Consider the following 14,492-nt stretch of genomic DNA (forward strand, 5'->3'; position numbering starts at 1 on the left):
TCCGGTTTCCATTATATATTTGTCTTGTAGTGAAGAACTTAAAGACAATTTTATCCTTTGAAGCAAAACTAAATAACCTATTTGTCAATAGTTGAGTTGTTAGGAAATTATTTGATTTCCTAACTTATTTGTGGGCAATACATATATCAATTATAATCACAAATGATGCTATTTCAAATTAAATGACTTATATAATGATGATCTCATTTATTGTTATAAATGCTAATTGAATAAGTCATTATTACTTTTGATTTGGAATTAAATGAGAATAAAACTGGATATTATCTTTTGTTCCTTAGATAATTATCTTTTTGGATTTTAGATATATTATCTTTTGGGTTTTAGATACTATTTTATTTGGGCTTAAGGGTTTAATGGGTGCCATGCTCAAATATAAATAGACTTTCAGGGTTTCGGTCCCCAATATACCAAAGCCGCCTTTGTTGCTCTTTCCCCATCAAAAGAGTTACAGTTCAGCCGCCTAGGAATACAGAAGGCTTTGGTTGAGGAAGATCGAAAGAACCACAAAATCCAAACTCTTCCAATCATAATTTATGTTTATGAATTCAGGTACGCTTCCGCATTATGTTATATTTTTGGTGATTCAATATGGATGATCTGGGTTATTGAAAATTAATTTATTCTAACAAGTGGTATCAGAGCCATCCATAATTTAGTCATCAAAAATATTTGATTTTATTGGATCAATATATATACATATGCGTTGTTTACATTATATATGAAATTGTTGCACACTTAATAAAATTATTTCTGATTGTGTGTGCATCAATACGTATATATGCTTTACATATGAAACGTATTCCTTCCATACCGTTTTGGATTGCTTTTATATGCATGTATCACACGTTAAGCATACGTATATATATATACTGTTGGTAATTTATTATACATATATATTATTATTATTATTTCGATACGTATATATATGTATATTATTGCGTGCTTATAGTGTATGCCGAGCACGTTTTAGTTTATATATATTTATATATATATAAAATTGATACTTATGAATATTAATAATCATTTTTTTTAAGGTCTGAAAAGACACTATTAAAATTTAATTTCTTTTAGAATTTAAATATTTTTTTTATTGTTACATAAGGAAACTAGTAACAATTTGGATTATTATACCCATCTATTATAAAAATTTGGTTTTGGAATAAATTGATTGAACATTATGCTGCCAAAGTAGCCTCTTTTGTGAAAATTGATTTATTCAAAACATTAGGAATATGGTGATATGTAATTCATGCGAATATTGGTCGGCCCAAAGGAAGGTCTATATTTGGCCGAATTACATACACATATTGATGGTAAATACATGTTTGGGTAACTAATTAAGAATAAAGCAATACTTATTATTTATGCGAACAATAATCGGCCCAAAGGAAGTTTATTGTTTGGCCAAATAATAAGCATTGCATACTTCTGTTTATTTTCTATTAATTATGCGGTCAATAATCGGCCCAAAGGAAGGTTATTGTTTGGCCAATTAATAGAAAATATATGCGGTAATAAATAGGTTGTGAAGTTTAAGTTTCCATGTGCGCATTAAGTCGGTCCAAAGAAAGGCTTAATGTGTGACAGGAATTTTGACAATATTTGATTACTGCAATGAGAGTATCACTTACAGTTAATTTTTCTATCCAAAGATTGAAAATTAATGTTGTGCTAGATATCTCAATATGGATTTTTACCCATTAATATCTAATATTTACTGCATGATCTTTTTGTTCTAATCCAGAAACTATGGCTTTAGCTACCAATATTTCTGCGCAAATTAGCAGTATTCCTATGCTGAATGGTTCAAACTTTAAAGTTTGGAAGGATACCGTGGAGATTGTCCTTGGTTGTATGGATCTAGACACAGCTCTTCGAGAGGAGAAACCCACTTCCACTCCGGAAAATCTCAATGAGGTTAAAATAGAGAAGTGGGAGAGATCCAATCGAATGAGCATTATGATCATGAAACGGTCAATTCCCGAGGCGTTTCGGGGCTCAATTACTGAGGATAAAGATGCCAAAAAGTTCCTAAAGGATGTTGAAAAATTCTTTACTAAGAATGAAAAAGCGGAGGCAAGTAGTCTTTTGAGCAAACTTGTCTCCATGAGGTATAAAGGTACAGGGAACATAAGGGAGTACATTATGGAAATGTCTCATCTTGCTTCAAAGTTGAAAGCACTAAAGTTAGAGTTGTCTGAAGACTTACTCGTGCATTTCATTTTGATTTCCCTTCCTACACACTTTGGGCAATTCAAAGTGAGTTATAACACTCTGAAGAACACTTGGTCCTTAAATGAGCTTATATCTCACTGTGTGCAAGAAGAAGAGAGGCTACAGCAAGATAAGACTGAAAGTGCTCACATGACTTCATCTTCTCAGTATAAAAGAAAGCGTGATACTACTGCGGATATACCTTCTCAGCAGAAAAAGGCTAAGAAACAGGATCAAGTTTCAACCTGTTTCTTCTGTAAGAAGGCGGGACACATGAAGAAGGATTGTACCAAATATGCCACTTGGCGTGTAAAGAAGGGGTTGCCTGTGGAGCCGACCACCAAGTGATGCTGAAAGATACATCTATGTGGCAGACGGCAATATAGTTGCAGTCGAAGCTATAGGAACCTTTAGATTATGTTCCACGAGTGGATTTTATTTGGATTTATTAGAGACATTTTATGTACCGTCATTTAGACGAAATTTGGTTTCTGTTTCTCGTTTGGACAAATCAGGTTATTTTTGTTCGTTCGGAGACAATAAAGTTAGTCTCTTTTATAATTCGAATAATATTTATTCTGGTCATTTGGTGGATAATCTATATAGGCTTAACTTAAAATAATAATGAAATACTGCAAACAGGTACAAAACAAAAACTAAATGAGAATCCGACATCATTATGGCACAAACGCCTAGGTCACATCTCTAAACAGAGAATTCAGAGATTTGTGTCGGATGGAATTCTTGGACCCCTAAAAATTGGCGGACTTTGAAGTCTGTATTGAGTGCATAAATGGGAAAAACAACAAACAAAAGAAAATTAGGTGCCGAGAGAGCTAAAGATGTCTTAGAACTGATACACACTGATATATGTGGCCCATTCCCTACTGTATCTTGGAATGGACAACGGTACTTTATTACGTTCATAGATGATTACTCTCGTTATGGGTATCTATATTTAATTCATGAAAAGTCCCAAGCCTTGGATGTTTTCAAGTCTTTCAAAGATGAAGTTGAACTTCAACTTGGAAAGAAAATTAAAGCTGTCAAATCTGATCGTGGTGGTGAATACTACGGAAGATATGACGGTTCAGGTGAGCAACGTCCCGGGCCTTTTGCTCTTTTCCTAGAGGAGTGTGGTATTGTTCCGCAATACACCATGCCAGGCAAACCTAGCATGAATGGTGTTGCAGAGCGAAAGAACCGAACTCTTAAGGACATGGTGAGAAGTATGATTAGTCATTCTTCCTTGCCTGAATCACTCTGGGGAGAAGCCTTAAAAGACCGCAGTGTATATCCTTAATAGGGTGCCAAGCAAAGCAGTTAACAAAACCCCATATGAAATTTGAACTGGGAAAAAGGCCCAGTATAAAGCATTTGTATATTTGGGGATGTCCAGCTGAGGCGCGACCTTATAGGCCGCATGAAAGAAAATTGGACTGCAGGACAATTAGTTGCTACTTTGTTGGTTACGCGAGTGTTCACGGGGGTACAAGTTTTACAATCCTGCATCAAGGTCTATTTTGAAACAGGAAATACGAGATTTCTTGAGGATGTTGAGTTTGGGGAAGGAGATATTAGAAATGTTGCTTTTGATGAGGATTCTGTAACTGACAATGATCAGGTCTTTGTACCTATTATTGTTCAAGACACAGTTATAGTACAAAAGCACAATGAGAATCCTACTGTAGATCCAGTTACAGTACAAGAGAACAATGAGAATATCGTTGTTGCTCAAGATACTGCTACAGCACAGAAAAAATAATGAGAATCCTCCTCAATCCCAATCCATACAGCAAGCTCAACAACCTCAAGAAGTGTCATTAAGGAGATCTAATAGAGAAAAGAGAAGATCCATCTATGATCTCAAACAAGCTTCCTGTTAAATGGTATCACAAGTTTAATCAAGTCATTACCTCATATGATTTTGAGGTAAATATTATAGATGAATGTGTATACCGCAAGTTCAGTGGGAGTAAATACATCCTTTTGGTCTTATATGTTGATGACATTCTACTTGCTAGTAACGATATAGGCTTGTTGCATGAAACTAAGAAATTTCTATCGGACAAATTCGAAATGAAAGATCTTGGTGTTGCCTCTTTTGTATTAGGAATCGAGATACTAAGAGATCGTTCTCAAGGTATTCTTGGATTATCACAAAAGAACTATATCGATAAGATTTTAAGTAGATATGGCATGGAAAGTTGTAGACCAATGGACACACCCGTAACTAAAGGAGACAAGATCAGTCTCAAACAATGCCCTGAAAATGATCTTGAGAGGACAGCAATGCATGATAAACCTTATGCATTAGCACTAGGGAATTTAATATATGCTCAAGTCTACATACATCCTGATATATCATTTATAGTGGGAGTGTTAGGTAGATACTTGAGCAATCCGGATATGGATCATTGGATGGCTGTTAAACGCATAATGCGTTATCTAAAGAGAACAAAGGATTACATGCTTATTTATCGGAGATCAGAAAATTTGGAGATCATTAGGTACTCTGATTCCGATTTCATGGCATATGGTTGCGAAACTTTGTCACTAAGCTTCATATAGTAGATGACATTGAAAGGGCCATTAAAGATATTTTGTGACAACAAGTCAGTAAGTACTATACTCCAATAACAATAAGAGCTTGACAAAGTCGAAGCATACAGACATCAAGCTTCTTAGTTGTCAAGGAGAAAGTTTAAGAAAAAAAAAACAGATTTCCATAGGACATATGGAAACAGAGTATATGCTAGCAGACCCATTACCAAGGGATTGAACCCTAAAGTTTTTCATGAGCACACTGCTCGGATGGGTGTCAATATTTATGATGCCTTGGTTTAGTGGGAGTTTATTTCATGCTATATGTCCTATGACAGATATTGAGTTATTTTTCTGCAGAATTAAGTTGATGGTTTATTTCATGTTATATGAAATGTTCATTTTGCAATATTTGTATTGTGTTTGATCTCAATAAAATTGGACCAGCTGGAAATAGACATGCATGAGATCACTTGGCATGTAATTTCCATATTACTCATCCAAATTTGATCTATGTCATTAAGTATATTAGGATGGTGATTGGCGTGGTTTAGTCACGGCATTTAATGTGATAAAAGCTGCGGTAGTTCCATATCTAATGTATGAGACGGACCAGATTGTTAAAGTAATGAAAGAAATAGCATTCAGATGCGCGCATAAAGTTTATAAAATGTGATTATGTCAAGAAAGAATATATGTATAGCCCAAGTGGGAGATTGTTAGGAAATTATTTGATTTCCTAACTTATTTGTGGGCAATACATATATCAATTATAATCACAAATGATGCTATTTCAAATTAAATGACTTATATAATGATGATCTCATTTATTGTTATAAATGCTAATTGAATAAGTCATTATTACTTTTGATTTGGAATTAAATGAGAATAAAACCGGATATTATCTTTTGTTCCTTAGATAATTATCTTTTTGGATTTTAGATATATTATCTTTTGGGTTTTAGATACTATTTTATTTGGGCTTAAGGGTTTAATGGGTGCCATGCTCAAATATAAATAGACTTTCAGGGTTTCGGTCCCCAATATACCAAAGCCGCCTTTGTTGCTCTTTCCCCATCAAAAGAGTTACAGTTCAGCCGCCTAGGAATACAGAAGGCTTTGGTTGAGGAAGATCGAAAGAACCACAAGATCCAAACTCTTCCAATCATAATTTATGTTTATGAATTCAGGTACGCTTCCGCATTATGTTATATTTTTGGTGATTCAATATGGATGATCTGGGTTATTGAAAATTAATTTATTCTAACAAGTTTCTAAATTCCTGGCTTGGCTAGCAATGGAGCGTGAGCCACTATTTGTTACATTGAGAATTAAATTTTTATGCCATTCTTATAATACACACCATTAGCAACATATCCTAGCACATTTAGTTTTATATTTATTAACAAATCATTCAGTTTTTTAGTAAAAAATTATAAATATATTCAGCAGCTACCTTAGTAAAAATAATATTATATAAAATAAGTAAATAATATATATCAAAATGAAATTTAATTTTCAAATATTAACATTACAATTAAAATATTGAACTCTTTTTGCTAATTTTTCTTCAAAATCAACTCTTTTACTTTTAATTTGTCTTTTGAAAAACTTAAAAATACAACTTTGATAACATTTTTATTTAAATATTTTAAAATACTTGTTCGATATCTAATTTTTTAAAAACACAAAATTCGAACGAAAAATGTACGTCTAATAGATTTAATAACAAAAAAAATATTTATTTTTTTAATGGCTTCACTGAATCTAATTTATAAACTTTGAATTGATTTCAATCCATATATTTTTAACTTTAGGTTTAAAAAAAAAAGAAAAAAATTAATTCATTGCTTTGATACTTATATGAAGATTTAAATTTATTATCTAATGATATTAGATTTTTTTTATTCTATTGTGTCCAAAAAAAATATATTTGACTATTTTAATATTAAAAAAGATTATAATTATTAAATTATCGTAACTCAAAATTCATTATTTATACCTTCTCTTTAATAATTTATATATAGATAATAATATTTTTATTCCTAAATCTTGTTACTCTACCATGATTTACTAAGAATTTTATACTATATTTTAATACGTAAATTATGAGAGGATAATTATTTTACAAAAATACACAAATCATGATATATCTTATCACTGTTTATTTGTAAATTTAATAGTATTCTTTAATACATAAATAATGACAGAATAGTAAATTTTTAAAATTGTACACAAAATTCATTAAATATAATTTGCTAACACAATTGTTGCTAAATATGATTCATGTCCATCATGGATTTCAATAATTTTTCCACCATAACATACTAATAAATTTATTTTTTTAATACATAATTAAATTTAAATTACTAAAAATGACATTTTTAAATTTTTTAACGATGTCTCTGTGTATATAAATTTAGTCATTTGTTTAATATGGAGTTAACTACTAGTTTAGTCCTCACACAACTAAAGCTGTGTTCACTTCTTTTTTATGTTTCGCTTTCTTGCGATTCGTGTGTGATGCGAGTTCTGATTGTTTTGTTTAATTTTTTTTTAAGGATCTTAGTTAAATTTCTTTTCATATATGCATATGTATGCAGTCTTATTTTTAAAGACCCTAATATCTCGCCACCTTTAATTTATGAACTTAAACGTAAAATTCTGTATGGTAAGATGTTACACTTTTTATATCATATGATATTGTTTTAACTTTAAAATAATTTATTTTGGTATAAATATGATTTAACATTTATTAAATTTAATTTTAAAAGTTAAATTTGTATTAATATATTATATAAAATTTATAAATTTGTACCTTCTAATTTTATATCTGGTCAATCCAATTTAATTTGATTTATTTTAGATCAATTTAAGGTCGGGTTAAAATAAATTCAGTGAGATATTAGAGATCCAAATCTAATTGAACCATGTTGAGCCCGACCCATGTGCACCACTATTTGGGTTGTAGTATCAATATTAGGATAATTTAAATGTTAGGAGCATAGTTATCAGAATCAAATCGGTAATCGAATTGATCATACTGCTACCAAATTATTGATTCAACTAATAGATTACAAGTTGAACCGATTAATCCATTCATAACTAAATAATTATATAAAATTTAATTTAATTTTTTTATTTTCATAATAAATATCTTTTTTAGTAATTTTATTTTATATTCAATTAATTATTAATTTTAAATTTTAGTAACTCATCAATTAGTTTATATTTATTATAACTCTTCAAGTATTTATAAATTTATATTTATTATACTATTTAAATATTTATAGAAAAAAATAACAATCATAGAAATAGAAAATATATTATAGTTAATAAAATATTATTTTTAAATTTATAAATATAATTTTATTTTATTTACATAAAACATCTAATAAAAAAATTATGTATAAAAAATAATATTTTTTTAGTTTAATTGAGCTTGATCAAGTTTGACCGAATCAGTTTAACCAATTTTAAATAAATTTGACTGAATTTTATTATATTTAACTAAGTTTGACCGGATTAATTATTTGACTAATTCAAATAATAATCCAATTCGAACTAATGACCGAATTTCAGTTCGAATTTGATAACTTTGATTTTGAGTATGTTTGAATTTTATTATAATTTTGGAATAAAAAGATAAATAGTAAAAATGAGTAAAATAAAATAGTTTTATAATTTAATTTACACCTATTAAAAATAATAACAACATAAAAATATATAATAAAGTAATAAACTAAATAAAAACAAATGTTAAAGAGAGACTGAAATAAAAAATAAATCTATCTAGATGACTTAATTTATACCAATTCAGCTAACTTATAGGCTACTTTTAGTAAATTCCAACACAAATCTAGCCACCTTCTAACTAGCTTGGGCAAACAAGGAACTCCAATTCTCACATAATCATGGCCAATATTAATATATCAAAAGATTTATTCGTATCTGAGCTTACATAATATAAGTCCAATCCATTTCATTTTGGTATATAAATTACATTAAAAATTAGATCAGTTAAAATCAGCCTAATAATGCTAGGTCCATTACAAAAGGTTTTGTCTACCTTGGATCGAACTAGTTAGATATGAGTCTCTAAGATTTGTATCTGATCCGATTTAAAGAGTAAATTAAACGCTCTTCTACTATTTCAATTATCACTCCTAAATAGTAATTACTATGAACATGAGAACTAACTTTTCACTCTGCAAAAAAGTAACCATCCATAATCTTCAAGAGTCATTTTAAAAAAATTCATTTTTAAAAGAATAATTGTTTATTTTGTGGTGTTTTAAAAGTAATTTCTACAAAAAATTTTTTGGTCTCAAATTTTTAAGGATCTATCATAGGAGATTGTCAGTTTTGAAATAGGTTAGAGTGGATTTGAAATTTTCAGTGGCTATAGTTATTTCAATAGGAGTTGAAACTAACAAACCAACTTCATGCGATCCTGCAATCAATGGAACTGACAATTGAGAGAGAGGACAGAGTAGTCCGAAAATTTGATAAAAAAAAAGTATTACAGGTAGAGGTACTTCCGACAAATATCACAAGTTATAGTTTCACTAGTACTATTTGGAGAGGATGCGTCCCACCAAGGATTGAGTTATTTACTTGGTTTACACTGGTTGGTAGGGTGAATATAAGGAAAAGATTGTGTAAATTAGGTATTATTGACCAGAATGATAACATGTGTGTTTTATATCATAAGTCTATTGAAACTTCTTTTCACTCGTTCATTAGTTATGAGCTCATTTGGTAGGTGTGGTGTGCTTGGTTGTTCTCTTTTGGAAGGATATGGACTATTTCAAGTACACTCAAACAACACTATGAAAGTTGGACGGATATATCAACGAGAAAGATAGAATGGAAGCGGTTGTTGGTTGATTTTTTTGCAGTCATCTGGACAATTTGGTTAGAAAGAAATAATAGAATTTTCAAAAATTAAGGTTTAAGTGTGATAGATATTATTAACAAATCCTTTACAAGTTACAATGAATGGATTGGTGGTAAATCCTATGGTTGTTGATGACAATGCCAGAAATGACTAGGGGTTGTTATTTTTAACGTTATAAGTTTTTTTTTTCTTTTCTTTTGCTCCACATTATTGTATTAAGCTTTTTTACTTAAAAAAATGATTAAATTTTACATCACTACTCTATAAATACCTCATTAAATAAGTATTTTTTGGAGTCCAATTCTCACATAATCTTATTAAAATTCTTACTAACTTAAGTATTGAAATCCCTTGCAAATACCCTTCAGGTGAAAACGTGAAATAAATAACCGTACCGACAAGCAAGTCGAAACCCTCACCCAAATGATTTTTTTTAAATACATAAATATCACAAAGTATAATATAGTTATGAAATACTTTATTTAATTTTTTTTATGAATAAAATACAGTTTATTCTTATAAACTTTGTCATTGTACAATTTTACGTTTTTATAAAAGCAATTCAATACCTTTACATTCTCAAATGTTAAATGATGCATGACCTTGCTAAATTTTCTTTCAAAACTATCTTTCAATAAAGAGCTGATTGTTTAACTAAGCGTAAAACACATATATGAGATTATTTAAGTTTTTAGTCCTACAATTAGTGTTTTTTTTTTTTGTTTTCAAGCTTTCAATTTATTTATTTAAGTTTTAGTCCCAAATTTTTTAATTTGATCCTTGCCATCAAGTATAACTGATGACTTGGCAACTCTATCTAATCATCATCCTCCCATTCCCACCTTTACTTCCACCACCACTACCACTATCACCACACAACAACAATAAGAATCACTTCTCTTCATTACCTCCTGACGTGTACCCCTCATACTCGGAACTTACCCTCATAATCGGAATCCACCTTCGTACTCGGAACTTACCCTCATATACGGAGCCTACATGCCTAACCCTAATCTGACCTATTAACCCGAAAACAAATAATATCACCGTTATCCACAAACGGACTATACTAATTAAATACCACTCCTGATCCTACGTTGGTCAAAGATATTAACAACAACTCCCACTAGGAATATCGGAGAAGCTCATCAAAATCAACACTCCACTCGCCTATAAAGCTAGGTCGGGTAGAACCTTAGAGTCAGGTTCTTCAAAATACACACTGATTTATTCATTTTATTTTCTCACTGTCACTATTCACATTCTCACTTGAGCGTCGGAGTCCTTTTTGCAAGTGCTCCCGCCGCTGTGTTCCAGAGAGCTGAGGTTATCGTCACTTCGTGATATATGGACGCTGCCCAGCTCGGTCAATGATCCAGGTGCTCGGACGAGTCACAGACCTCGGCGCCTTCGAGACGGAACATTTGGCGCCCACCGTGGGGCACGACATCTAACCCCACCTTATTCCCACGTTATATTTTGTTTTCTTCTTTTACGCAGGGTTCATCGACCTTCTGACATGGCTGACAATGGAGTTCATCAACTCAGTCAGGCTGAGCTTATGACTCAGATGTCCGAACTACAAGCGGAAGTCAAGAGGCTAGCAGAACTATCGACCCAGAACAACAAATGAGAGGAGAGCAACTCCAAGGGCTCGACCCAAGGCGGCACCGACTTAATAGGTGTCAATCCACCTAGGAGAAGCTGACTTTGGACAACCCCTTCTCTGAGGAGATCACTAATTATCAAATGCCGAAGCATTTCACACTTCCTTCCTCTCTTGAGCCGTATAAGGGGATTGGTGACCCCCGGGCTCACATAAAAAAATTTCAATCTATGTTGTTTTTTAACAGACCTAATAACGATCCTGTACTTTGTAGAGCTTTTCCTACTTACCTTGACGGAGCTGCTTTGCTTTGGTTTTCAAAATTATCTGCAGGCTCAATCGCTTCCTTCGAGGAACTAGCAAGATCCTTCATCGACTACTTTGCAGCGGTGCGAATCTATGTACATGGATCAGACTATCTCAGCACCATCCGTCAAGGCCCACAGGAGAGCCTGAAGGATTACATGACCAGATTCGCAGATGCCACCATGGAAATACCTGATCTCAACCCTGCCGTTCACCTACATGCTCTCAAAGCCGGTCTCCGACCTGGAAAGTTCAGAGATATAATCGCAGTTACAAAACCAAAGACACTAGAAGAATTCTGAGAAAGAGCAGCAGGACAAATGGAGATTGAAGAGCTCCGGGAGGCTAACAAAACCGAAAGGAGACCAAGAAGAGAGGACGACAAAACACCCAGATCAGGAGGTACTAAAGACCTCGGTAAACCATTCAAACTCACCCCTAAATTCGACAACTACACCAACTTCAACACAAAGAGGGAAAGGATAATCAAAGAAATACTCAACGCAAAGATTATAAAACCACCAGCAAGAGCCGGAAGTTACCAAGATCAACGATTCGTCGACAAAAACAAATATTGTGCCTTCCACCAAAAATATGGTCACACAACCGACGAGTGTGTGATAGCCAAGGATCTCCTGGAAATGTTAGATCGGCAGGGCCTCCTGGATAAATACATCGAAGGACGGAAGTACAGAGAGAGCGACAGAAACAAAGAGGAACGACAGCAAGCCTCGGCAAGCAAAGATACCAACAAATGGTCAAATAACAACCCACCTAAAGGGGTTATAAACTGCATATCCGGAGGATTCGCAGGAGGCGGCCAAACAACTTCGGCACGAAAGCGAAGCTACAGAGCAATGCTAGCAATCGAAGGAACAATGCCGCCAAACAACAAAGACGCGCATGACTTAGAGATCACTTTCAACCAAACTGACATATACTCGGCCACCCCCAACACAGATGATCCAGTGGTGATCTCCGTCCAAACAGGCGACCTTCTGGTAAGAAAAGTCCTCTTGGACCCAGGTAGTAGTGCAGACGTGCTCTTTTACTCTACCTTTTCAAAAATGAACTTATCTGAGAAACTAATACAACCCTCATCCGGAGAATTAGTAGGATTCTCTGGAGAAAGAGTGCCAATCAAGGGTTATATTTGGCTTAAGACCACAATGGGAAACGACTCGTTATCAAAAACTTTAGATATACATTACCTAATAGTTAACTGTCCTAGCCCCTACAATATTATTCTCGGAAGACCTGCTCTGAACATGTTCAAAGCAGTCATATCTACTTATCATCTTTGTGTTAAGTTTCAGGCACAAGGCGGCAAGATAGCGAGAATACATTCCGACTGCCAACAAGCTCGGCAATGCTACAATGCAAGCCTAAAAAGATCGGACACAAGTCAACAACAACGTGAAGTACAATCAATACAGGGCACAGAGGTATTGTCCCTGGCCGAGCTTGATCCTCGAGGGGACACCCAAGAGAGACCTCAGCCGGCAAATGAGCTCCAGAAGATTCAACTAACCCAAACACCGGAACAGGTAACGTATATCGGTCAAGCACTACAAGGACAACAGAGGTCGGAACTAATAAGATTATTACAAGCCAATGCTGATCTATTCGCCTGGACCCCGGCGGATATACTCGGCATAAGCCCAGACGTAATCTGCCACAAACTGGCCACTAATAGGACAAGCCGACCTATAGCTCAGAAGAAGAGAAACCTCGGGGAGGAAAAATCAAGGGCAGCTTTAGAAGAGACAGAGAAGCTCCTTAAAGCTAACTTCATCAGAGAAATCCGCTTCACCACCTGGCTCTCAAACGTGGTAATGGTAAGAAAAAACTCAGGTAAATGGCGCATGTGTGTCGATTTTACAGATCTAAACAAAGCATGCCCTAAAGACGCTTACCCTTTGCCATGCATCGATAAACTCGTAGACAATGCATCAGGTTTCAAAAGCTTGAGCTTCATGGATGCATACTCTGGCTACAACCAGATCCTTATGCATCCAGGAGACCAAAGCAAGACTGCATTTATAACTGAACATGGTAATTTCTGTTATAGAGTCATGCCATTTGGTCTGAAGAATGCAGGTGTAACTTACCAACGGCTAATGGACAAAGTATTCCGACACCAAATAGGTCGAAACATAGAAATTTATGTCGACGATATGGTAGCCAAGACTACCCAGGAACGATCACACTGCAACGACCTCAAGGAAATATTCAAACAGATCCAATCATACAATATGAGACTCAATCCAGAAAAATGTGCCTTTGGAGTTCAAGGGGGTAAATTCCTCGGATTTATGTTAAGCTCACGAGGAATTGAAGCAAACCCGGAAAAATGTGAAGCAATACTAAACATGACAAGCCCTAAAACAATGAAAGAGGTACAACAATTAGCAGGGAGGGTAGCCACACTTTCTCGATTTTTGCCAGCAGTATCAAACCGATCTTACCTGTTCTTCCAGACGATCTTAAAGAATAGAAAATTCCAATGGACAACAGAATGTGAGAGGGCTTTCGACGAGCTTAAATCTATCTTATCATCACCACCTGTGCTACAAAGGCCTATAATCGGCAAACCCCTATATTTATATTTGTCCATCTCCAACCACTCTATAAGCTCGGTGCTTTTCGTTGAGACAGGAAAGACACAACAGCCAGTATACTTCATCAGCAGAGTCATGCAACCAACGGAACAATGGTATCCGAAGATAGAGCAGCTAGCCCTAACACTTGTGACCACGGCAAGAAGACTAAGACACTACTTCCAAAGCCACACAATAATAGTAAGGACAAACCATCCACTAAGGCAAATATTGACAAAACTAGAACTGGCCGGCCGCATGACCAAATGGTCAATCGAACTCTCGAAATTCGACATTCAAT

At 33.9% G+C, this 14,492-nt stretch overlaps 1 protein-coding gene across 1 annotated transcript; it reads left to right on the forward strand.

Annotated features, from left to right (window-relative positions):
- Window positions 1–11,428: 11,428 nt before the first annotated feature.
- On the forward strand, window positions 11,429–11,893 carry LOC140184519 (uncharacterized). The gene has a single exon (XM_072236285.1). The coding sequence runs from the start codon at window positions 11,429–11,431 to the stop codon at window positions 11,891–11,893; it is 465 nt and encodes a 154-aa protein (XP_072092386.1).
- The last annotated feature ends 2,599 nt before the right edge of the window (window positions 11,894–14,492 follow it).

This window comes from Arachis hypogaea, chromosome 4 (genome assembly GCF_003086295.3).
Source record: "Arachis hypogaea cultivar Tifrunner chromosome 4, arahy.Tifrunner.gnm2.J5K5, whole genome shotgun sequence".
NCBI classification, from domain to species: domain Eukaryota; kingdom Viridiplantae; phylum Streptophyta; class Magnoliopsida; order Fabales; family Fabaceae; genus Arachis; species Arachis hypogaea.

Excerpts from the sequence above, each read along its gene's own strand:
- LOC140184519 (XM_072236285.1), top strand. The coding sequence starts at position 11,429 with ATGCCGAAGCATTTCACACTTCCTTCCTCTCTTGAGCCGTATAAGGGG.